General features: G+C 38.5%; 1 protein-coding gene across 4 annotated transcripts in view; it reads left to right on the top strand.

The window, feature by feature from the left end:
- The window catches only part of LIN9 (lin-9 DREAM MuvB core complex component), an 80,060-nt gene that overhangs the window by 40,019 nt on the left and 13,630 nt on the right, over window positions 1–26,411 (top strand). For 3 of the 4 annotated variants that reach the window (XM_072830197.1, XM_072830199.1, XM_072830200.1), the window contains 4 exons: window positions 2,164–2,297; window positions 4,820–4,939; window positions 5,224–5,325; window positions 10,684–10,764. In XM_072830197.1, coding sequence (XP_072686298.1) covers window positions 2,164–2,297; window positions 4,820–4,939; window positions 5,224–5,325; window positions 10,684–10,764 — 437 coding nt within the window. The remainder of the gene's footprint in view (window positions 1–2,163; window positions 2,298–4,819; window positions 4,940–5,223; window positions 5,326–10,683; window positions 10,765–26,411) is intronic. The other variant, XM_072830198.1, reaches the window with a different exon arrangement.

Genomic DNA, 26,411 nt, shown 5'->3' with positions numbered 1-26,411 from the left:
TAATTCTTCAGATATTTTTTCTGCTTTCTGTCTTTTGGGACTTTTATTACAAATAGGTTGATAACTTGATATCTTCACATAGGTGTCTGAGGCTCTGTTCTTTTTCTTCCAGTCTTTTTTTCTCTGTGTTTTTGGATCAAATAATTTCTGTTGGTCTCTTCTTCATAGATCATAATCCAGACTTCTACAATATATAATTTGAAACATTCACTGATTCTTCTGCTACCTCAAATTTGCTCTTTAATTCTGGAGTTTTCATTTGGTTCTTTTGTAGGTTCTATTTGTTAAGATACCCAATCAAGTATTGTCATCTTTCTTTGACTTCTCTGAACATATTTATAGTATTTACTTTTGAAGTCTTTGCTAACTCTATAATTTCCATCAATTTCTACTTAATACCCCTTTAATCCTGAGTTAAAAGTCATGCTTTTTTATTTCATTACATGTCTAGTAATTTTTGGTTGAAAACTTGACATTTTAGATAATGATCATATTAACTCTGCCTTCTGATTTTTTTTTTTGGTAGTTGTTGGGTTTGCTTTAGTAACTTGCCTTATATAACCACTGATGTCTCTGCTCAGTGTTTTTGTTCTTATATTTTTAAGCTTGGCCTCCTAGTGGTTGCACCTGTGTCTGTATAATTTAGTGAGCACCCAGTGACTTGGGCAGAGGTTATGAAAAAGGCCTCAGATTTATCTGTATGTGAGTTGGGAAACACACACAAAGTTGCTTTCAGTTTTCAAGTGAACCTCAGCTTTTACTTTTTACCAGGCTTGCTTACATCTTCTCTAGCCATTTATATAGTTTTCTAGTTAGCTAGAGATTTATGGAGAGTATTCAGCCCTTTTCAGCTCTTTGGTTTCCAGGATCTCCCTGTTCTGCCAATCTCCTCAGGCAATACTACACCTTGGCCTTACAAAGCTGTGGGCTTCTCTTTTTCTCTCCTGATCAAGTTTACCACTTCTAACTGGCAGACTCACAGCTTTTACCCATTGGTCCACATTGAATCTGCCCTCTCTGGAGATCACACTACCGTTTTCATGACCCAGACATACACTAATAAAACCATTATTACTGGGGCACCTGGGTGGCTCAGTCAGTTGAGCATCTACCTTCTGCTCAGGTCATGATCTCTCAGTCCTGATATTGAGTTCCACATTGGGCACGCAGCTCAGCAGGGCGTTTGCTTCAACCTCTCCCTCTCCTTCTCCCCCTCCCCCTGCTCATGCTCTCTCTCTCTCCAATAAATAAACAAAATCTTTAAAAAAAAAACAAAACAAAACCTTTTTACCAACCAAAGTAGTGGTGATGGTAGGGATATGAATAGCCTCATGCAAAAGGGCTACTGACTTCCCCTGTCCTTACCTGAAGGTGTAGCAGTTTTTCAACAGTAAATGTTTCTTTTTTTTTTTTTTTCTTTAAGATTTATTTATTTGAGAGAGGGCACAAGGGGGAGGGGGGCAGAGGGAGAGGGAGTAAAGCAGACTCTGTGCTTGATCCCACAACTCTGAGGTCATGACCTGAGCCAAAAGCAAGAGTCAGATGCCTAACCAACTGAGCCACCCAGGTGCCCCGACAGTAAACGTTTTATAATTGTTTTTCTGCATTTGGTCCATTTCTAGTACCCTGAAATGGTTGTCTTGGACAATCACAGTCCAAGTACAGTATACCACCTCCGTTAGTATCAGAACAGTGGAAACACTCCTGAAATTCAGGTTCCAAGATGCCAACCGTGCAGGCAGGCCTTTGTGAGGATAACGATCTTAGCTGTAGTGTATTAATCTTTTCTGAACATCATCCCAGCCTTTTTTTTGTAGTTAAACTGTTCCTAGTGTTTCACTTGAGTATAATAACTAAATTTCTTCTGTCAACTTTTTTTTTTCAATTTGGGGTTTAAAGCAATGATTTAAAAATATTTTTCCCAGGTAGATATATGATTACTTCAAATATCAAATTAGCGATCATCATTTATAGTTGTATTTAAATTTTTTTTGTTGTTTCTCTAAACCTAAAATCCTTCTTTGAAACTAGAATGGACAATAATACTATACTTTCTATATTTTAAATATATATATTATAAATATATATATATTGGAGCAGTTTAAATTTGACAATTTGTTGTATCTTCCAAATATCTTAATGTCTTTTTGTTTGTTTTTCCAGCTCGATTACGAGGTGTTCATGATGGTCTCTTCACTGGACAAATAGATGCGGTGGATACTTTTAATGCTACCTATAGAGTAACTTTTGATAGGGCAGGGCTTGGAACCCATACCATCCCTGACTATGAAGTTCTTGTAAGTATTTCATGATACCTTCTGTTTTATGCCTATTAAATATGCTATATGGGGCACCTGGCTGGCTCAGTCAGTAGAGCATGTAACTCTTGCCCTTGGGCTTCTGAGTTCGAGCCCCGTGTTCTGTGTGGAGTTTACTTTAAAAATAAAAAATAAAAAAAATTCTTTTTAAAAATTTTATTTATTTGAGAGAGCACACACAAGCACGGGGAGCAACAGGTAGAGGGAGAAGCAGGCTTCCTTCCCACTGAGCAGGGAGCCCAACCTGAGATCCCAGCGCAGGACCCCGGGATCGTGACCTGAGCTGAAGACAGATGCTCAACCGACCAAGCCACACAGGCGTCCCAAAATTTTAAAAATCTTAAAAAAAAAATGTGTAGAATTTTCTACAGACTGTATTTTGTGGTAGAATCAAGACTTCAGGTCACGGAGGAAGAAATCCTTAGGAGTTTGCGGTCCTACCTACCAGGCCCCTAGACCAGAACTACACTCAAGTCTTCAGCATTGTCTAGAAGTAAACATCCTTCCATTATACCCATAGAGCATTTTAGTGTGACAGAACTCATTAAATAACCTTGGGGGATAAGCTACAAGATACTTTTATTCTAGCTATTTTTTTAAAGTATGGTCATCTTGCAAAATTATTTTAAAAATATGAAGTAATATCTTGCATGTTAAGATTTATTCTTCTATTTTATCCTCAGGATTATGCAGGGTAGATGTTAATTACCCTCATTTTTTGCATGATGAAACTTAAGACATAGTACATTAAATAATTTATTCAAGGCTCTAGAGCTGGTTTCCTGACAGGGTGAGAACAGATTCCATATCTTTCAAATTCTTGAATCAGTCCTTTAAGCTACTAGGCCATTACTTCATGCTCATGTGTGATTTAGCAGTGTCATGAGAGTTATGCACCTTTCTAATAAGTCAAAATTATTTTAAGAAGACAACCAACTCTGCAATCTAATAAAGTTTTTAAAAAGTTGAATAATGAACTTTCTTTTTTTTTTAAGATTTTAACTAATCTCTGCACCCATTGTGAGGCTTAGACTCACAACCCTGAGATCAAGAGTTGCATGTGGCATACTGTACTGACTGAGGTGGCTAGGCACCTCAGTAATGAACTTTTTATAACAGAATTGTTTGCCTTTAGGACACCTGGGTTGCTCAGCAGTTGAGTGTCTGCCTTTGGCTCAGGGCATGATCCTGGAATCCCAGGATCAAATCCCACATTGGGCTCCCTGCCTGGAGCCTGCTTCTCCCTCTGCCTATGTCTCTGCCTCTCTCTGTGTCTCTCATGAATAAATAAAATCTTATTTAAAAAAAAAAAAAAGAATCGTTTGCCTCTAAGCATTATATTTTTTTTTTTTTTTTTTTTTATTAATTTTTTTATTTATTTATGATAGTCACAGAGAGAGAAAGAGAGGCAGAGACACAGGCAGAGAGAAGCAGGCTCCATGCACCGGGAGCCCGACGTGGGAATCGATCCTGGGTCTCCAGGATCGCGCCCTAGGCCAAAGGCAGGCGCCAAACCGCTGCGCCACCCAGGGATCCCGCCTCTAAGCATTATAGAAATTAAATTGTTCACTTTTAATCTTTCTTTTTTCATTTCTTTGTTGTAAACTTGATTTTTAAGGATTGTCATCTTACAATTAAAAATCAAAATTTCTTTATCTCCTTAGTGCAAATATAGAAGAATCTTCTTTTTCTGATATGTACTTTTTAAAAATTAAGACTGTTTATTGTGAGCATTTCCTTATTTTTTTTAATAAATTTTTATTTATTTATGATAGTCACACAGAGGGGGGGGTTGGGGCAGAGACACAGACAGAGGGAGAAGCAGGCTCCATGCACCGGGAGCCCGACATGGGATTCGATTCCGGGTCTCTAGGATCGCGCCCTGGGCCAAAGGCAGGCGCCAAACCGCTGCGCCACCCAGGGATCCCGAGCATTTCCTTATTAAACATACTTTTTTTTAAAGAGGAGAAATGGGAGAGAAAATTTGGACTATATTTGTAGAGCAAAGTATACGAATCCTAAGTGTTTTTCCTTAAAGGATGCAATCTTTCAACCTCCCCTTTCAAAAAAGGAAAGTTGCTTTTCTGGTTCATTAATGCAGTTTCCTTTATGAGATATTTCTTGCTGGACAGATAAAAGAGGACTCTAACTGCAGAAGGTAATACTGAGACAGCCTTTAGCCCATAACAAGCACAGATAACCATAGTACACTAATATTTTTTATTTTCCAAATATTTCCGTCCAGTGGTCTTTTTCTTTTCTTAATTCTTCTATTTTGTGAATTACTTTTTTGTGTGTGTGTGAGTTACTTTTTGATCGCAAAGTAGTGTTTTCATACTCGGACTTCAATTTTAGCCCTCTGACCTTTGTAGAATAATAGATTCTGTGATAAATCATAGCACATGAGTTGGTACACATCTCCAGCTGCAACGTAATGTTTATAAAGCTAAGATGATTGGTAAAATTCTTCAAGATTTCTGGACTTTTCTCTTTTCTCAAAGAGTAATGAGCCTCACGAGACAATGCCAATTGCTGCCTTCGGACAAAAACAGCGGCCTTCTCGATTCTTTATGACTCCACCACGATTACATTATACTCCTCCTCTCCAATCACCGATCACAGTAAGTAATATTTTTTAAATGTCATCAGTAATTTAAATGATTATTATGAATGGGAGTTGGTTTTTATGAAATACAAATCATTAAAGCAACTTTAGAAGGTAGCTGCATTATTTTAAGTTGTCAGTTATTAAATAAGCAAATAATTGCTTCAACTCTGGAATTATTTTCCTTTTTGTAAGATTCTTAATGTAATAGTAATTACAAATGGATTTACTTTTTATCTAAAAATAAAATGCTTTCTTTTGAACAGTCAGTAGTTAAATGATTCCCTTTTGTTCCCATAGGATAATGACCCTTTACTAGGACAGTCACCTTGGAGAAGTAAAATTTCTGGCTCTGACACTGAAACATTAGGTGGTTTTCCGGTAGAATTCCTTATCCAAGTGGTAAGAATTGCTCTGAGTATCTTGACTTGTTTATGAAAAAAACTCAACATCTTTTGTGTTGATCAAAATTGAAAATTTTTCTATGACCAAATATTTTTAGTTTTTTTTTTTTTTAATCATTGTGTTGGTTTTATTTTATTTTATTTTTTTTATTTTTTATTTTTTTTAATTTATTTATTTACGATAGTCACACTCAGGGAGAGAGAGAGAGAGAGGCAGAGACACAGGCAGAGGGAGAAGCAGGCTCCATGCACCGGGAGCCCGACGTGGGATTCGATCCTGGGTCTCCAGGATCGCGCCCTGAGCCAAAGGCAGGCGCCAAACCGCTGCGCCACCCAGGGATCCCCATTGTGTTGGTTTTAAGAACTCAGTTATTTCCAGCAAAGCTCAAAAATAAAAGGGCACTTGGGTGGCTCAGTCAGTTGAGTGTCCACTCTTGATTTCAGCTCAGGTTGTGATCTCAGGGTCCTGAGATCTAGTCCCACATGAGGTTCCACGCTCAGCAAAGAGTCTGCTTGAGATTCTCTCCCTTTGCCCCTCCCGTCCACTCTCTCTCTCTCTCTCTCTCTCAAAAAAGAAAGAAAGAAAGAGAGAGAGAGAGAGAGAAAGAAAGAAAGAGAGAAAAGAAAAGAAAAGAAAAGAAAAGAAAAGAAAAGAAAGAATAATAATAGTAAAGTAACCTTAAGAAAGTAAAAGTCATAACAGCCAAAAGAGACCTATAGGTCTTTTTTGTTGACTCTTCTTCGGTTTGGTTCTTATTTTGCTACATTAAGGACTCCAACATCAGAGCATGTGCTCTATCAAACCTAAATGGTTGGCTGTTAATAACCTGTGTACGGGGAGCCACATCTGGGTGGCTCAGTGGTTGAACGTCTGCCTTTGGCTCAGGGCATGATCCCAGAGTCCCAGGATCGAGTCCCGCATCGAGGTTCCTGCATGGAGCCTGCTTCTCCTTCTGCCTATGTCTCTGCCTCTCTCTCTCTCTCTCTCTCTGTGTGTCTCTCGTGAATAAATAAATAAAATCTTAAAAAAAATAACCTGTGTACATAAAAAGGCCTTTATTAGTGACCTCAGTGCATCCCTCAATTATCAATCACTTGAGCAGTTACAGTGCATTGGCTTGCTAAACTAGTGATCGACACCGAGAACTAGAAGCCTCACCTGAAACAAGTTTAGAATTATTATGTAGAACAATATTCTTGAATAGACTGACTCATCAGAATGTAATGAGCTGTCCACTTTGAAAATTAAATTAGTCGTTTATTTTGAATCATAGTCTAATAATGCTTGATTTCCTTTTCTGAAAAGAAAAACTACTTTGGCTTGAGGTAGAGTATAAATAAAAATATTTGTAACAGAATCCACTAAAATGTTCAGTGTTACCACTTGCAATTGATATTTTAAGGAAACATTTTTTCATTTATGTGCATATGTATAGCATTTTGTATTCCTTGATCATATGTTGTTGGTTATCCTTACAATGCAGAATTTCTTATGCCTTTTAGCTTCCAAAGATAAGATATTTTTATATGAAAAGTTGAAATTATGAACAGAGCCAAGGCTTATCTTCTTCACATATAGGACACTTGTTTTTTTAAAGAAATTCTTTTAGGTAGTAGAAGTAAAAACAAAGCTACTATGACCTATTTGGATGTGTTGTGTGTGTGTGTGTGTGTGTGTGTGTGTGTGTGTGTGTATGTTTGAGAGAGAGGGAGGGAGATACCAGCAGAGGGAGCCAGAAGCTAGGTACTTCTGCACTACCTCTAATATACTAATATTTTTATTGATGCTTACATATTTGGTTTAATTGCTTAATTTTAACTTCAAAAACTAGGTGTAAAGCCCAGCTAAAACACTTTCATTATTATTTAAAGCCATCTCAGAGGTAAAAATAAAAGTTCTTGTATGTACTTTTCTTTTATAATCTGTAAGGTTTTATGAAACTCAGGTTGCTCTTGTTAACTTTAAGGTTTGAAGTAGAGAAAAAAAATAGAAAAAAAAAGGTTTGAAGTAGATATGTCTGTATAATTTTTTTTTAGTAAGCTCTGCTCAATGTGGGATGCTTTATTTTTTTTATTTTTATTTTTTTTAAGATTTTATTTGTTTATTTGAGAGAAAGAGATATCGAGAGAGAGTACAAGCAGGGAGGAGAGGGAGAAGCAGAGTCCCAGCCAGGCAGGGAGCCTGACATGGGGCTTGATCCCAGGACCCCAGGATTACGACCTGAGCCGAAGGCAGACGTACTCAACTGAGCCCCCCAGGCTTAAACTCAAGACCCTGAGATTAAGAGTTGCACCCTCTACTGACTGAGCCAGTCAGGTGCCCTTGAAATAGATATATTTTTATTTTATTTTATTTTATTTTTATTTATGATAGTCACACAGAGAGAGAGGCAGAGACATAGGCAGAGGAAGAAGCAGGCTCCATGCACCGGGAGCCTGACGTGGAATTCGATCCCGGGTCTCCAGGATCGCGCCCTGGGCCAAAGGCAGGCGCTAAACCGCTGCGCCACCCAGGGATCCCGAAATAGATATATTTTTATCTTTCTCTGTTCTTAATAGTTTTTTCTTATGACAAAACAAGTATTAAAAATATTTTGCAAGTTTCAGGGCACCTGGATGTCTCAGTAACTTAAGTGTCCGACTTGATTTCGACTCAGGCAGGATCACGGTCTTGAGATGGAGCCCCGGGGCTGGTTCTGCCCTCAGTGGGGAGCCTGCTTAGATTCCATCTGCCCCTCTGCTGCCTCCCCCCCAACTCCCTCTGCTCACTCTCAGAAAAGAAAATTGCAAGTTTCATAATTCGTAGTTTACAACGGATTTTCTTTTTGAGGAAACTTTTTATTTCCTGGGGTTGAGGATTTTGAGGAATCCAAAGAGACTGATCTGATTTCTCCCAGAGAACTCAGGGTTGAAAATAATGAAAATGTAACGGCATGATTTTCTATCAAAAACAAGCAACAGGGATCCCTGGGTGGCGCAGTGGTTTGGCGCCTGCCTTTGGCCCAGGGCGTGATCCTGGAGACCCGAGATCGAGTCCCACATCAGGCTCCCGGTGCATGGAGACTGCTTCTCCCTCTGCCTGTGTCTCTGCCTCTCTCTCTCTCTGTAACTATCATAAATAAATAAAAATTTAAAAAAAAATAAAAATAAAATAAAAAAAAACAAGCAACACAAAACTGAAGTAGAAACAAAAAAGGGACAGTTGCCTTCACCCACCTTTTCCTGCTTTCATCTCTAAAGAATCACACATATTTCTGTACAAATCCAATAGTTTGGAAGAGAAGGGAGATGTGTCCCCAGCTCTGGACCTGCTGAGCACTAAATACACTCAGTTCCATAACAAGTATGGGGCCCTCTGCCTGTATCAATTTAGGCCAATTCTTAGGGGTTTTTAATTATTGAAAATTAAAGCATATCAAAGCAGACAGGGGCACCTGGGTGGCTCAGTCAGTGAAGCATCTGCCTTTGGCTCAGGTCATGATCCCGGGGTCCTGAGATCAAGCGCCATGTTGGGCTCCCTGCTCACCGGGGAGTCTGCTCCTTCTGCCTCTCACCCCACTCGTGTTCTCCCCCCCTCCATAAATGAATAAATAAATAAATAACTCTTTTAAGAAAGGTTTTATTTATTTATTCATGAGAGACACAGAGAAAGAGGCAGAGACATAGGCAGAAGGAGAAGCAAGCTCCGTGCAGGAAGCCTGATGTGTGGGACTCGATCCCGGGACCCAGGGATGACACTCAACCACTGAGCCATCCAGGTGTCCCAAAAATATATTTTTTCATTAAGAAAAAAAAGCAGACAGTTGTTCCCTCTCCACTGTGTACCCATCAGGCTAGATGGTTCTCAGCAACTCCTGGCTGGTCCTGTTTCATTTGTACTTCCACATACCTTTTCACTTTTGCATTATTTGGAAACAAATACCAGACATATCATTTATATGTAAATATTTTATTATGTGTCTCTAAGAAATAAGGGCTTTTTTTTTTTTTTAATTAAAGAAACCTAACTAAAGGATACCTGGCAGAAACATAAGTAAAGGATATCTGGCTGGCTCAGCTGTAGGAACATGCAGCTCTTAATCTCCAGGTTATGAGTTCGAGCCTCACACTGGGTGTAGAGATTACTTAAAGAAAAAAAAAAAGGAAAAGAAACATAACTATAATATCATTATTATAGCTAAAAAGTTAACAGAATTGCTTTTTTTTTTTTTTCCAGAATTGCTTTAATCAGTTGTCAAGTCAGCATTCAAATTCAAATACTTGTCTCTTAACATTTTGGTTTTTTTTTTTTAATTTTTATTTATTTATGATAGTCACAGAGAGAGAGAGAGAGGCAGAGACACAGGCAGAGGGAGAAGCAGGCTCCCTGCACCGGGAGCCTGATGTGGGATTCGATCCCGGGTCTCCAGGATCGCGCCCTGGGCCAAAGGCAGGCGCCAAACCGCTGCGCCACCCAGGGATCCCATCATTTTGGATGCTCTTTTCCCTGTAGTACTTACTTGTTGAAGAAACTGGATTATTTGTCCAGAGAGTCCAGTAGTCGATTTTTCTAACTGAATCCTTCTGGTATCATTCAACATGTTTTTTTGTCTTTTGTATTTCATGTAAGTTGCTCACTGGATATAGTTTGATTAGATTTGGGGTTTTTATTTTGTTCTTTTGTTTTTATTAGGACTACTTTTATAGGTGGTTTTGTGCTCTGACAGATCCACGCTATTTTGTTTTTTAGATAAAATTAGCTGCCACTGATTATCAGTGCCTAGATCCAGTCGTTTATTAGGATTGCAAAATGGCCTTGTTCTTGTTCTGTCATTCCTTCTTTGTTTGCTAACTGAAATAGTCTTTTTTAAAGATTTATTTATTTATTTATTTATTTATTTATTTATTTATTTATAGGATTCCCACGTACATGAGAGAGAGGAGAGAGAGAGCGCAGGGGGAGGGGGAGAGGGAAAGGGAGAAACAGACTCCCCACTGAGCAGGGAGCCTAACGTGGGGCTTGATCCAAGGACCCCGGGATCATGACCTGAGACAAAGGCAGATGATGAACCAACTGAGCTGCCTGAGTACCCTGCACTGGTTATTCTTACTGTTCAATGAATTGTCCTATGTGGGCCAGCAAAAGCTTGTTCAAGTTGACTCCTTAGTCCTTTTGACATATTCTTGTTACAGTGGATTTTAAGAAAATATTTTTCTGGAAGCCAGTCAGATTTATTTTTTAAAAAATGCCTGTGTTATATTTATTTATTTTGAAACACTAAAATTTGCCAGAATACCTTAGTGAAAAATTGGTAATTTGATGTTTGTTGTACTTATATGCCTCTATTCCAAAACTTTTCTTTTTCTTTGTCTATAGACCAAATTATCAAAAATTCTCATGATTAAAAAGGAACATATCAAAAAATTAAGGGAAATGAACACAGAAGCAGAAAAATTGGTAAGGATGTTTCTTGTTTTTCTTTGTCAACTTTTAAAATGGTGGGGACTTCTATAAGAAATTAAAAATACTTTATGGAAGAAAACCTTGAGATAAATGTTATTTTTAAATCCTCGTTTGCTATCTTTAGCTCTTTTTATACTGAACACATGCTAAATAAATTAGCAGTGCAATGCAGTTCATTACCCCAGACCTCATTATGCCACTGACTGTCCGGTTGAATAGGATTAATGGGTATGCTGGGTTCTTTGACAGTTTGCATGAATGTAGAATCCCTAGCACTGGGTGTCTTGACTAAGGAAGTCATGTTAACAGAGGTTATTAAAAATGATTCAGAATAAATTAGGAAATATGTAAGTTGGCATATTCAGGTTATCTTGACAGTGCTTTATATCCTATTAATCTAGTCAGTCCAAAAATATGAAAGTCAGTTTTAGTCATAGGAGAGAATTATCAGAGTTTTTTTTTTTTTAATGTAGAAAATGTTCACTAAGAAAGTTTTTTAATTGTACTGAAAGTCATAACTTGCTTATGGATTTGTAGGATGGCAAACATTTCATCTCAAGTACCATCTCCAAGTAATTGCAAATGGCCATGTGGAGGTTTGAAAGTAAGAGAGAACTCAGTCACTAGACCCAGGCAAGCACTGTAGCTCATTACCAGCATCTGCCTTGAGTACAGGACTAGGAAATCATAGCATTAGTCATCTCTAGCATGTGTGGGCAGACAGATGGACAAGGGATGCCAAGCTGAAAGAGGAATAGTCTCCTTTTAAGATGATAGAACTTTTTATCTGAACTTGACTTTGAATTTTCTAATTTGAACCTCCATTTTTATGGAATTGGAAACTGAAAACCCAAGATGTAAAGGCATTTCAATCTATGATCATCCTGCTCTTTCGTAGTAGAGATACTAAACCAGGCTTCATGGGGCAGGGCGCCTGGCTGGCTCAGTTGGTTAAGTGTCTGATTCTTGATCTCAGCTCAGGTCTTGATCTCAAGGTGATGAGTTCAAGCCCCATATTGGGCTCCATACTGGGTATGGAGCCTGCTTAAAAAAAAAAGTGAAATAGACTTCTTGGTCCCAGCTTAACTCATTTAGGCACAATATGAAAACAGTATTGACAGATAAATAGACTATCAAAGACAGCAAAAAATTAGCCATACCGCATTGCAATTACACATGCTAAATATAAAAATGTATATATTTGCTTCTTTCCTACTGGACTCTTAATTCTTTTTTCTTTTTTTTTTAATATTTTATTTATTTATTCATGAGAGATAGAGAGTCAGAGACATAGGCAGAGGGAGAAGCAGGCTGCCCACAGGGACCCTGATGTGGGACTCGATCCCTGAACCCTAGGATCATGACCTGAGCCAAATGCAGACACTCAGCCACTAAGCCACCCAGGCTTCCCAGGACTTATCTTGGGATGGACTCTCTTAATTCTTATCTTGATTTCCAGCAGTTCTATTTCTACCCTTTTCTCTAGGCCTTTTTTTTTTTTCTCTATGCCTTTTCATTGCTCCCACGCTATGTCTCTTCTGTTCATCTTACCATCTCTTCCATCTTTTCTTTTAATGTTTTATTTATTTGCTTTTTTTTTAAATTTTTTTAAATTTATTTATGATAGTGACAGAGAGAGAGAGAGAGAGAGAGAGAGAGGGGCAGAGACATAGGCAGAGGGAGAAGCAGGCTCCATGCACCGGGAGCCCGACGTGGGATTCGATCCCGGGTCTCCAGGATCGCGCCCTGGGCCAAAGGCAGGCGCCAAACCGCTGCGCCACCCAAGGATCCCTAATGTTTTATTTATTTATGGCGTCCCCATCTCTTCCATCTTTATGCATAATCAAATCATATTACTTCTACAGCACTAGGTAGGACTTTTCCCTGTGTCTAGGTTCCACTTCTAAAAGTGCTGGGCTTGCTTTAGCCTGGTTAGTGCTACCTACTTCGAATAGAGGCCTGTTTGTGTGTGTGTGTGTGTGTGTGTGTGTGTGTGTGTTGTTTTTTTTTTTTTTAGATTTTATTTAGGGGCACTTGGGTGGCTCAGTGGTTGAGCATTTGCCTTCGGCTTAGGGCGTGATCCTAAGGTCCAGGGATTGAGTCCCATGTTAGGCTCCCCACAGAGAGCCTACTTCTTCCTCTGCCTATGTCTCTGCCTCTTTCCATGTCTCTCATGAATAAATAAATAAAATCTTTTTAGGGATCCCTGGGTGGTGCAGCGGTTTAGCGCCTGCCTTTGGCCCAGGGCGCGATTCTGGAGACCCGGGATCGAATCCCACGTTGGGTTCCCGGTGCATGGAGCCTGCCTCTCCCTCTGCCTGTGTCTCTGCCTCTCTCTCTCTCTCTCTGTGTGACTATCATAAATTAATAAATAAAAATTTAAAAAAATAAAAAAATAAAAAAAATTTAAAAAAATAAAATCTTTTTAAAAAAAGATTTATTTGTTTATTCGAAAGACAGTACACATGAGGGGAGGGGAAGAGGGTGAAGCAGACTCCCTGCTGAGCCAGGAACCTGACATGGAGCTCAATCCTAGGACATTGAGATCACAACCTGTGCCAAGAGTCTAATGCCCAACCGAACCACCCAGGCATCCCGTAAATGAACATTTTAAAGATTTAATGAAACTTTTAGTTTAAGGTGGTAAGCTGAAAACATGTTTTCTTCCTGTCCCCTGCAATTCCACATAAAATAAGATGTACAAGAAGAAATAAATAGAATAAATGAAAGCAGACTGTTTAACAATGTATGCGAGATTTAAAAAATGTTTCATATTGGATGAAACACAAACCATGGCTAAGAATTTGCATGTTGGAACCCTAAAGAGGCTCCAGGCCCACAGTTGCACGTATGATGGAGGAATGCAGAAGTGAGGTGCAGTGCTTAAAAGGAATTGATCCAATGTCTGTTTCCTCATTCCCCTTTTTTATCCTAGTGATAGAACTGGGTAAATGTGACATTTACCCAGGGTAAAAGGAAGAGAAGGAAACAGCTGCTCCTCTAAAGAATTTGAATATGGTATTTGGGGGAAATTTGAGGCTTCTGCTTCTAGTAGTGCTAGACTAGGTAATTTGGATTAACCTTTCTATCCAAATAGTTGAAAACAACTACTTCCTCTGGAATTAAATACAAAAATAACCTCCTTGAAAGCACTAGAGCATTAACTAGATCTTAAAGAATTATAGGGATAGGATCTGGGAAAAGAAGTAAACTCAGAAGGGGAACCTGGTATTTAGCCTCAATTTTTTCTTCAGGGGTTTTCCACAGTTCCAGAAAGGGTAGCTGAGAAGCTGAGTGGCATTCCTAAAGCTGTACAAGGGTAGAGGGGACAAAATAGAGTCCAGATACCACCAAGGGTCAGGGGAAGCTGACAAACCTTCCATCCTCTGTGTTGGCACTCCAAATGCAACATTGGCCCAGCTTCAGATTATCTCATCTTTATTTTTTTTTTTTTTAAGATTTTATTTATTTATTCATGAGAGACAGAGGCAGAGACACAAGCAGAGGGAGAACCAGGCTCCATGCAGGAAGCCGGACGTGGGACTCGATCCCAGGACCCCGGGATCATGCCCTGACCCAAAGGCAGATGCTCAACCGCTGAGCCACCCTGGTGTCCTAGATTATCTCATCTTTAAAATGGAATTAAGATGATTATAGAACTTGAGGCCCTTAAGCAGCCCACCAGAAGTAAATATTCTTCTCAATATAATATATCATTACACCAGGCCTCAAATTATTTCTGTACTTTTTTTTTAAGATTTATTTTTATTTATTTATGAGAGAGAGAGAGGCAGAGACACAGGCAGAGGGAGAAGCAGACTCCATGCCTGGAGCCCCGACACAGGACTCGATCCTGGGACTCCAGGATCGCACCCTGGGCCAAAGGCAGGCGTGAAACCACTGAGCCACCCTGGGATTCCCTACTTTTTCATATACAGTGTCTAACACTCAATTTTAAACCTCAGACACAATAGGAAACAAGATAACCCTAACAAAAAACAAAAGACAGTATAGACAATTGGCAGGTTCTAGATAATGGAATTTTTTATTTTTTATTTATTTTAAAGATTTTATTTATTCATGAGAGACACACAGAGAGAGAGAGAGGCAGAGACACAGGCAGAGGAGAAGCAGGCTCCATGCAGGGAGCCCGACATGGTACTCGATCCGCGGTCTCCAGGATCACGCCCTGGGCCAAAGGCAAGTGCTAAACCGCTGAGCTACCCAGGCGTCCCGATAATGAAATTTTTTAGACGTAGATTTTAAGTCCTTAATTGGTTTAAAGAAATGGAAAAGTTTTATTATTTTTCATTTTTTTTATTTTTTAAATATTTTATTTATTTATTGAGACACAGAGAAAGAGAAGCAGAGACACAGGCAGAGGGAGAAGCAGGCTCCATGCAGGGAACCCGACGTGGGACTCCATCCCAGATCTCCAGGATCACACCTGGGCTGCAGGCGGCGCTAAACCGCTGTGCCACCGGGGCCGCCCAGAAATGGAAAATTTTAGAAGAGAACTGGAAGCCACGAAAAAGGACCAAATGAAAGCTCTAGAAATAAGCTACAGCAATCAAAATTAAGAACTCAGGGCAGCCCCGGTGGCCTGGTGGTTTAGCGCTGCCTTCAGTCCAGGCTGTGATCCTGGAGACCCGGGATCGAGCCCCACATCAGGCTCCCTGCATGGAGCCTGCTTCTCCCTCTGCCTGTGTCTCCGCCTCTCTCTCTGTGTCTCTCATGAATAAATAAATAAAGTCTTAAAAAAAAAATTAAGAACTCAGTTGGGAGGTATTATCACTGCAGATTAGGAACAGTTGAAGAGAGAGCTAATAATTGAAAATATATCAGAAAATATCCAGAACAGGGATCCCTGGGTGGCGCAGCGGTTTAGCGCCTGCCTTTGGCCCAGGGCGCGATCCTGGAGACCCGGGATCGAATCCCACGTCAGGCTCCCGGTGCATGGAGCCTGCTTCTCCCTCTGCCTATGTCTCTGCCTCTCTCTCTCTCTCTCTCTCTCTTTCTCTCTGTGTGTGTGTGACTATCATAAATAAATAAATAATTAAAAAAAAAAAAAGAAAATATCCAGAACAAAACATAGAAGGAAAATGGATGGAAAATACAGAAGAGAAATAAGGGATAGTGAGAGGTCTAACATATCTAATGTATTAAGAAAAGGAGAAGAGATGATGGGACAGAAAGAATACTTAAAGCAATAATGACCGAGAACTTTCCAAAACTGATAAATAATAGACCACAGATTCAAGAAGCCCTATGAATCTCAATGGAATAAATAAAAAGGTAAAAACTCTAAGGCACAAGATAGTAAAACTGCTAAAAACTAAACACAAAGTGAAAAATATTTAAAGTACCCTGAACCAGGGGCACCTGGCTGGCTCAGTCAGTAGAGCATGTGACTATTGATCATAGGGTCATGAGATTAAGCCCCACATTGGATGCAGAGATTACTTAAATAAAGTACCCAGAGCCACATGGGTACCAAGCAACAATTTATTTGACATCTCACTTCTCCACAGAAATAATAGAGAACAGAAAATGGAATGACATCTTCATAGAGCTGAAACAAAATTGCTACCAACCTAGATTTCTCTACTCAATGAAAATTGCATCAAGGTAAAGTTAACATAAGGACAATTTGCAGAAAAAAATTATAGAAATTGTTAACAGAATACCTATACTAAGAGAAATAATAAAATTTTTGTTCAAGCAAAAAAAAAAAAACGACGTTTCAGAGAGAATGAAGAGAAACAAGAAGGATAAATATGTGGATTAATCTAAATGATACTATTTAAAGTCATACCTTATGGCATTTAAAACATAAAGATTTTAAAATACAACTCTGGGACACCTGGATGGCTCAGCAGTTGAGTGTCTGCTTTTGGCTGAGCGCATGATCCCGGATTCCTGGGATCGAGTCCCACATTGGGCTCCTTGAATGGAGCCTGCTTCTCCTCCCACTGCCTGTGTCTCTGCCTCTCTCTAGGTCTCTCATGAATAAATAAATAAAATCTTTTAAAAATATAAAATAAAAATAAAACTCAACAATTGCCTATTGGTTAGAATGGGGGGGTATACATATAGACTTTGATAAATCAAGGATGCACATTTTAATTTCTGAGGTACCTCTTAAAATAATAATAAAAGATGCATAACAACTAAGCTAATCAGGGAGAGGTGGGTAGGGAAATATAACAATAAAAATGTTCAATCAGTCTTTAAAAAAAGAAGGCAAGAAAAAAAGAATGACACCAAACAGGGACAAATAGAAGGGAAATAGTAAGATGGTAGATTTAAGTCCAAATATATCAGTAATAATATTAAATACAAGTGAACCAAATCTTCTGAATAAAAGGCAAAGATTGCCAAACTGGATAAAAAGTAAAACCTCAACTCTATAATGCATGTAAGAGACACATTTAATATTAAAGGATCCTGAAAATAAAAAAATTTAAATGTATGAAAAGTATACAGTGCAAAGTTTTAAAATAACAGTGGAAGGTCTCATAGCTATAGTAATATCTGACAGTAAAATTCAGGGCAACAGATATTATTGGGTATAAAGAAGTGTGCTTCTTAATGAAAGATTTCAAAATAATTTCAAAGTTATTTATACATAATAATGGCTTCCAAATACATAAAGCAAAAATTGGCAAAAATCAAAGGAAAAAGACATTACCACTATATAAAGGGACAATTTCCATAGTCTTCTTAATAACTAAAAGCAAGTAGCAAAAAAAAAATCTAATGAGGAGGTCCTGACTGACTCTTGATCTTGGAGTCATGAGTTCAAGCCTCATTTTGGGCATAGAACTTATTTTTAAAAAAATCAAAATAAATCTACTGGTTTTAATAAAAATTTTAAAAAATCAATGTTATTTTAAAAGTCTGGGCAGGGATCCCTGGGTGGCTCAGCGGTTTAGCGCCTGCCTTTGGCCCAGGGCGTGATCCTGGAGTCATGGGATCGAGTCTACATTGGGCTCCCTGCATGGAGCCTGCTTCTCCCTCTGCCTGCGTCTCTGCCTTGCTCTCTGTGTCTTTCATGAATGAATGAATAAATAAATAAATAAATAAATAAATATTTTTTTAAAAATTAAATAAATAAAAGTCTGGGCAGCCCGGTGGCTCAGTGGTTTAGCACTGCCTTCAGCCCAGGATGTGATCCTGGAGACCTGGTATCGAGTCCCACATCAGGCTCCCTGCATGGAGCCTGCTTCTCCCTCTGCCTGTGTCTCTGCCTCTCTGTGTGTGTGTCTCTCATGAGTAAATTTAAAAAAAAAAAAGGGGGGGGGGGTTAGCACTGCCTTCAGCTCGGGGCACGATCCCAGAATCCAGGTCGAGTTCACACCTGGTTTCCTGCAGGGAGCCGCCTTCTCCCTCTGCCTATGTCTCGGCCTCTCTCTCTCTCTCTCTCTCTCTCTCTCTCTCTCTCATGAATAAATAAATAAATCTTTAAAAAAAAATCAAGTAAGGATATAGATTTCAAAAACACAGTTAACAAACTTGATCACATTGACATACCTAACAGCTGCTGGATACCTATTATTTTCAAGCTTACATAGAATATTTACAAAATTTAATTGTATGCTGGCCCTAAATAAAATTTCAACAAATTTCAGAATGATTAGACTTCTCCAGATTATATTCTGGGATTGAGTCCTAAATCAAGCTCTGTACTCAGCAAGGAGTCTGCTTAAGGATTCTCTCACCCTCTGCCCTTCCCCCACACACTCACGTGTTCATGCTCTCTCTGTCTCTAAAATAAATCTTATTTATTTTTAAAGATTTTATTTATTTATGAGAGACAGAAAGAAGGCAGAAACATAGGCAGAGAGAGAAGCTGGCTCCTTGCAGGAAGCCTGATATGGGACTCGATCTCGGAACCCCGGGATCATGTCCTGAGTCGAAGGCAGACACTCAACCGCTGAGCCACCCAGGCATCCCAATAAATCTTTTTAAAAAGGATTTTTAAAAACCTTTCATGCTTGAAAATTAAAGGATGCAATTTTAAATTTCCCTTAATTTCCATTAAATGTTTTTAATTGGATGGTATTGAAAATTACATGTCAGAATGTTGGGATGCAGCCATGCCTATTTCAGAGTAAAAGAACATGTTTGAATTGAAGAAAGACTGGAAAAAGCAGAAAGTCAAGCATACATCTCAAGAAGTGCAAATAAGAACAAATTAAATCCAGAGAGAAAAGTAATGAAATAGAAACAAATCTAAAATAGGAATGATCTGGGGCACTTGGGTGACTCAGTGGTTGAGCATCTGCTTTTGGCTCAGGCCATGATCCCGGGATCCTGGGATTGAATCCCATACCCGGTTCCTGGTGGGGGGGCCTGCTTCTCTCTCTGCCGGTGTTTCTGCCTCTATCTCTGTGTCTCTCATGAATAAATAAAATCTTTTTAAAAAATACAATAGGAATGATCCACAAAGTAAAAAATTGGCTCTTTGAAAGAAGTAATAAATATGATAATCCTGCAAATGCCAATCAAGAATGATACAAATAAGAAAGAGGGCACATTACTACAGTGCCTACAGATACTAAAGATCATAGGAAGATATTGTGTTACACATTGAATTGTGCCTTCTAGGATTCATAGGTTGAAGCCCTAACCCCCAAGGTGATTTTATGTAGAGCTTCAATCTCCAAAGAGGTAATTAAGGTTAAATGAGGCCATAAGGGTGAGGTCCTAAGCCAATAGGACTGGTGTCCTTACGAGAAGAGGAAGAGGCACAGAGATTTTTCTGATTGTGCAGTGTGAAGAGAGCCAGGAAGAAAGTTCTCATCAGAAACCAATCCAGCCAGCATCTTGATCTTGGATGTCCAGCCTCCAGACTGAGAAAATGTACTTCTGTTTAAGCCACCTAGTCAATGGTATCTTATAATGGCCAAAGCTGTACATATTATAAAGAACTTTCTGCAAATAATGTTTGAAGATTGAGGTGAAGTGGACATATTTCTGGAAAAATACAGCTTGTTAAAATGGATACAAGAAGAAATGTTAAATTGGAATAGTCCTGTCACTACCTTATAAATGAGTCAGTAATTTAAAACTTGACCAAAAAGAAACTACAACCCTCGATGAATTCTTCCAAAGAAGTTAATTCAGCCAAGTAGTTATCTTTAACATCCATTTTTCAAAACTTATTTGAAGTGGGACACCTGTGTGACTTAGCCAGTTAAGTGTCTGCCTTCCTCTCAGGTCATGATCTCCAGGTCCTTGGATCAAGCCCTGCTTCCCATTCCCTGCTCAGTGGGGAGTCTGCTTCTCCCTCACCGTCTCCCTCTGCTCCTTTTCAGGCTTTCTCTCTCTCTCTCTCTCTGCCTCAAATAAATAAAAAATAAAATCTAAGAAAAAAAAATTCTTCTAGAGAACAGAAGAAAAGGAACAGTTTCCAATTCATTTTATAATGCTTGAATAATTTGATATCAAAACCTAACAAGATGCTACAAAAGAATTAGTAGTCAGCCTCATTCATGAACATAGATGCAAGAATTCTAAACAAAATATTAACGAATAGGAATTTGATATGTATTTTAAAAAATACATCAGGGGGCCTGGCTGGCTCAGGCAATTAAGCATCTCCTTTCAGCTGAGGTCATGATCTTGGGGTCCTGGGATCAAGCCCCACATCAGGCTCCCTGCTCAGCAGGAAGTCTACTTCTCCCTCCCTTTTGCCTTTGTCCCTGTTCATGCTTTCTCTCTCTCTTAATCTTGAATAAATAAATAAAATCTTTTTAAAAAATGTATGCTGCAAGGGAGGAGCAGGCCAGTCAACAGAGACAAAGGCCTTGAAACTCCGGGGTTTTGAGCTTACATCAATTTTTTTCTTTTGGGTGAGTCCTAAGGACACAACATCTAGTGACAGGCCTGGATTATATAATAATTACCCAATTGTATTTAAAATGCCTACACCTGGTAGGAAACCACACATTATTGCTATTCTAGAGGTACAGGTCAGATAAGGACAGGTGGCTTTCTGTACAACACTTTCTGCAAGTACAGCACTTAACTCTTCCTCTGCCAGGATGTTGTCACTGCACACCAACTGCGAGATGGGTGGACTGGGGTGGTCCATGGGCAGTTGCTCCCTGTCAGGATGTCTGAGGTCCATCCTCTTGTCACTCATGCCTAACTTTGGCCTAACAGAGTGATCTAAATATCCAGAAGTTCCTCCATTAGTTAGATTGGCAGGAAAATTTAATATGGATAGGGTATTTCCCATGTTCTGTTAATGGCAGATTAACAGAACATAGCAGACTTAACAAAATGGCAAAATTCATGTAGCATTAAAACATTACTTGAAGAGGACGCCTGGTTGGCTCTGCAGTGGAGAGTCAGCCTTCGGCTTAGGGCGTGTTCCTGGGATCCGGGATCGAATTCTGCATCGGGCTTCATGTGGGGAGCCTGCTTCTCCCTCTGCCTGTGTCTCTCATTAATAAACAAATAAATAAATCAAGGGATCCCTGAGTGGCTCAGCGGTTTGGTGCCTGCCTTTGGCCCAGGGCGCAATCCTGGAGTCCCAGGATCGAGTCCTGCGTTGGGCTCCCGGCGTGGAGCCTACTTCTCCCTCTGCCTGTGTCTCTGCCTCTCTCTCTGTGTGTGTGTGTGTGTGTCTATCATGAATGAATGAATGAATGAATAAATAAATCTTTAAAAAAACCTTACTTGAACTAGGAAGTCTGATGATACTGAAACAAAATATGAAACTTCCACAGGCATCAAAAAAGTTGAAATAGACAGCAATTGATTTTAGGAGATCTCCAAGTTGTCATAAATCAACAACCTTCTACTTATGTTAATACCTTGACTGAGTATTACAGTGCAAAGCACTCAACATTTAATAAAATAATTCCAACTGGTTAGGTAATAAAATATTTAAGACACACATACTCAGGACACCTGGCTGGCTCAATCAGAAGAGTGTGCAACTCTTGATCTCAGGCTCGTATGTTTGAGCCCCACATTGGGTGTGGAGGTTACTAAATAATCTTTAAAACATAAAATATAAAACAAAATACACACGCTCATATTTTCAGACAACAGGAGGAAAAATGTACCACGATATTTTTTCTCCTATCAAGGCCCTATCATTTGAACACAAACCTGGAAGCGCTCCAGTGGCTCAGTTGGTGAAGTATCTGCCTTTGGCTCAGGTCATGATTTCAGGGTCCTGGGTTGGAGCCCCACATCAGGCTCCCTGCTCAGTGGGGAGTCTGCTTCTCTCTCTACCTGCTGCTCCCCCTGCTCGTGCTCTCTCTCTGACAAACAGAAAAAAAGAATCTAAACATAAACTTGGAATTCAGGTTTACAGGATAAGAACAAGACAAGAAGTATCAGATTACTGTAGAATAATGTTTGTTTCCCAAAGGAGGAAAAGCATAAATAACATGTTTACTTGGTGAGAGAGCTGAAATTTAAATTGTTTAAAGTAGCAGGTAAAATGAATACTATTGCAAATTATGTTATTTTTGAAGAGATGCTTGTAACTAGTGATATCAGAAGTATGTTCAGGAATGTTTTTGATACCTGTATTTATTACAAACAAATGGTGGGGCAGGATGGATTTATATTCAAAGTACCTCCTTTGTATTACATGTAACAAACCATACTTTTAAGTGAAATAATCAAAAAAAGGAAATAGGTGTATGATACATGATTTGGGGATTAGTTGTAGAATGTAAACAAAATGTTGCAAGTATCTTTAGAGACTGTACCAGTTCTATTATATTGATGTATATATGTACAGTGCCTTGTAGAGTGGTAAAAATCGAATGCTATCTTTTTTTTTAAGATTTTGTTTATTTATTAGAGTGAGCATAAGAAGGAAGAGGGGCAGAGGGAGAGGGTGAAGCCGACTCCCCACTGAGCAGGGAGGGAGCCTGATGCAGGGCTCAATCCCAGGACCCTGGGACCACGACCTGAGCTGAAGGCAGATGTTTAACAGACTGAGCCACCCAGGTACCCCCAAATGCTGTCTTATCTTCACACAGCTGTTACTCATCCTATTTTCTGTATTACTTATAAATTGGAAATTTTACGGAGTATTTCAGGGACAAATACAAATTATTCAATTTGGACAGCCCAGGTGGCTCAGTGGTTTAGCACCCCTTTCAGCCCAGGGAGTGGTCCTGGAGACCCAAGATCGAGTCCCACATCCGGCTCCCTGCATGGAGCCTACTTCTCCCTCTGCCTATGTCTCTGCTTCTCTCTCTTTCTCTCTCTGTCTCTCATGAATAAATAAATAAAATCTTTAAAAAATTATTCAATTTAATTCCTTCTTTGCAGAAGAATTCCAGATATAATGTGAGATTTTATTTTTTAATACCTTGAGACCTAATATTTTAAAAAACTTTCAGAAATACAGTAGTTCTTTCAGATTTATGAATTATAAGTTTTCTGGGTATATATTCCATTTATTCCTTATGACTTTTTTCCTTATTTTTCTATGAAGCTTCAGGTTAATGACATGAAACTAACTGAACGTTTACATGGCTAACCCCTCGTGTATTTAGCAACAAGGAGGAGTAATTTTATCTACCTTATCCCCATCTAGCCTCTGCCCTAACATATATGTAATTTAATTTAATTTGATTTTGAAGCTGAAAACTAATTTATATTCTATTTTTACCAAATGTCCTGATTAGTTTACTGTTTCTCACCTCAAAGGACTGGACATATTATTTTGTTCAAAGTTTATTTTCTTATGGAATTTACAAAAATAAATAAAATATTGGTCTGATAAAGTCTCCTTTAAATTTGGAAAGCTTGTTTATCTCATACTTTACTCAGGAAAAGCAAACTAAAACCAAAGTAGTCAAACTATGAAATCAGATGTTCAAACTTTCTATTTGTAAAGTGAAAGGGAAAAATTACTTTATATTAAAATGTTTAGTCACTTTTATAATCCAACAAGGACAAATTTCTCAGTCATACACCTGAGAAATTTTTATGGAGTTTATTGAAAGTTAAAGCTTTGAGCAACCTGTTGTAAGTCAAATTATATAGTATATTAAAATCAGTGAAAATGTGAGTTTATTCATTTCAAAATGCCCTTTCTATTTTGAATATCTTAAAATACACATACAGAATGTTCACAGATTAATAGAGCATATGGAATTTATTAAAATAGGTTTGAATTGCTTCAGCACTATATAAAAGCAGATATTAAACCAATCATCTCTAATAATTACTTTCTCACTTGAAAATGTGTCTTGTCATACCTGGAGATTAGTAATAATTCAAGAGGAGGAGGGATCTATCCCCGAGAATTCTGTCTCAATTAACCATGTTTAAAATCTCATATTAGGGTTCTCTGGGTAATAGACCTCTGTGCTTCTTCCTCTGTCCTGTCCTGTTGTAAGTTGGTTTTCTTGCCCAAAATATGTTGTCAGAATTATCCTTGTCATGTTTTTAGTCGTCTTTTATTTGGATCTCTGCAGGAACCTGCTTACTAGTAAACCAGTCTTCAAAATAGAGTCCATTTTGTATGTTACGCTCAACCTGTACGTGGCAGTCTAAAACAGACTGGTTGATTATAGGAGTATTGGTAGGAAAGCATGTTCAATTATAGTAAATATTTAAAAGGCCAGGTTTCTTTTTTTATAACAGCTTTTTATTTTTTTAAGATTTATTTATTTGTTCGAGAGAGTGATCAGGAAGAGGAAAACAAGCAGATTCCCTGCTGAGTGGGGACCCCAATGCGAGGCTCAGTCTCAGTACCCTGAGATCACGACCTGAGCCAAAAATCAAAAGTCAGATGCCCCTATAACAGCTTTATTGAGACATTGGTCATATTCATTTGTCATGAATAAATAAATAAAAATCTTTTTAAAAAAAAAATCTTTTTTAAAAATTTAAAGATTTTATTTATTCATGAGAGACACACAGAGAGAGAGGCAGAGACACAGGCAGAGGGAGAAGCAGGCATCATACAGAGAGCCTGATGTGGGACTCAATTCAGGGTCTCCAGGATCACACCCTGGGTTGCAGGCAGCGCTAAACCGCTGCGCCACTGGGGCTGCCCTAATAAGAAAATTTTTAATGTGATTTACCATGTTAAGAGTGTAAAGAGAATCCACAAGAGCATCTCAGTAGTTGCAAAAAAAAATAAAAATAAAAATTAAAAAAAAAATTACATAATTAAGCATCCCTTCCTGGTGGAATAATAAATACTCTTATCAAACTAGGAATAATTAAGATCAAGATCCCTTAATCTAAAAAAAAAAAAAAAAAAAAAAGATCCCTTAATCTGACAGGGAATATTTACCAGGCTACTTATAGCAAATGTTATACTTACTAGTGAAGTGTTAAAAAATTTCTCTTTAGGGACACATGACTGTAGAGCATGTGACTCTTGATCTCAGAGTTGTGAGTTCAAGTCCCGTATTGGGCATACAGCTTATTTAAAAACATTTTTTTTCTCTTTAAAAATGAAAATGAGATATGAAAGCCTACTATCACAATTGCTATTCAGTAGTATAGTGGAGATTCTAGTCAGTGTAATAAAGCAAAAAATTTATAAAGATTGGAAAGGAAGAAATAAAACCAATTTGTTTTATTCACTGATGATGTATTTGTATACCTAGAAAATCTGAAAGAATCTTCAGATAAATTATTAGAATTAGTGAGTTTAACAAAATTGCTAGATTAAAGATTAGTTTTTTTAAAAAGCAGTTATGTTTCCATATATCAGTAATAAGTAGTTAGAAAATGAGATTTCAAAAATACCATTTAAATATATACCTTGGGGGCAGGGAAGCCCAGGTGGCTCAGCGGTTTAGTGCCACCTTCAGCCCAGGGTATGATACTGGAGACCTGGGATCGAGTCCCACATCCAGCTTCCTGCATGGAGCCTGCTTCTCCCTCTGCCTGTGTCCCTGCTTCTCTCACTCTCTCTCTGTGTCTCTCATGAATAAATAAAATATTTTTTAAAAAATATAAATAAATAAATATATACCTTGGGACGTCTGGGTGGCTCAGTGGTTGAGCATCTGCCTTTGGCTCAGGGCCTGATCTTGGAGTCCCAGGATCAAGTTCCGCATTGGGTTCCCTGCATGGAGCCTGCTTCTCCCTCTGCCTGCGTCTCTGCCTCTCTCTGTGTCTCTCATGAATAAATAAATAAATAAATTTTTCTAAAAAGTAAAGAAAAAATAAATATATACCTTGATGTAAATCTAACATGTATTAAACTTCTATATAGAAAACTAAAAAAAAAAAAAAAAAAAAAAACCTAAAATGTTGAGAGAAATTAAAGAAGACTTAAATAAAAAGATATATTCATGACTTCAGGCATAGTGTTGCAAAGGTGTCCATTTTCCCCAATTTATCTATAGGTGATTGAATGTAATCTCAGAGTCCTAATCCATCTGTGCACATACACATGCATGTGTGAAGTTTGTGCAAATTGACAAGCTGATTCTAAAATGTATGTGGAACTACAAAGAGCTAGGATCTCCAAGGTTTTTTTTTTTTTTTAATTTACTTATTCATGAGAGACACAGAGAGAGAGGCAGAGACATAGGCAGAGGGAGAAGCAGGCTCCATGCAGGGAGCCCGATACGGAACTCGATTCCAGGACCACAGGATCATGCCCTTAGCCAAAGGTAGATGCTCAACTG

This window comes from Canis lupus, chromosome 6 (genome assembly GCF_048164855.1).
Source record: "Canis lupus baileyi chromosome 6, mCanLup2.hap1, whole genome shotgun sequence".
Taxonomy (NCBI): domain Eukaryota; kingdom Metazoa; phylum Chordata; class Mammalia; order Carnivora; family Canidae; genus Canis; species Canis lupus.
This window is presented reverse-complemented; position numbering and strand designations above follow the sequence as displayed.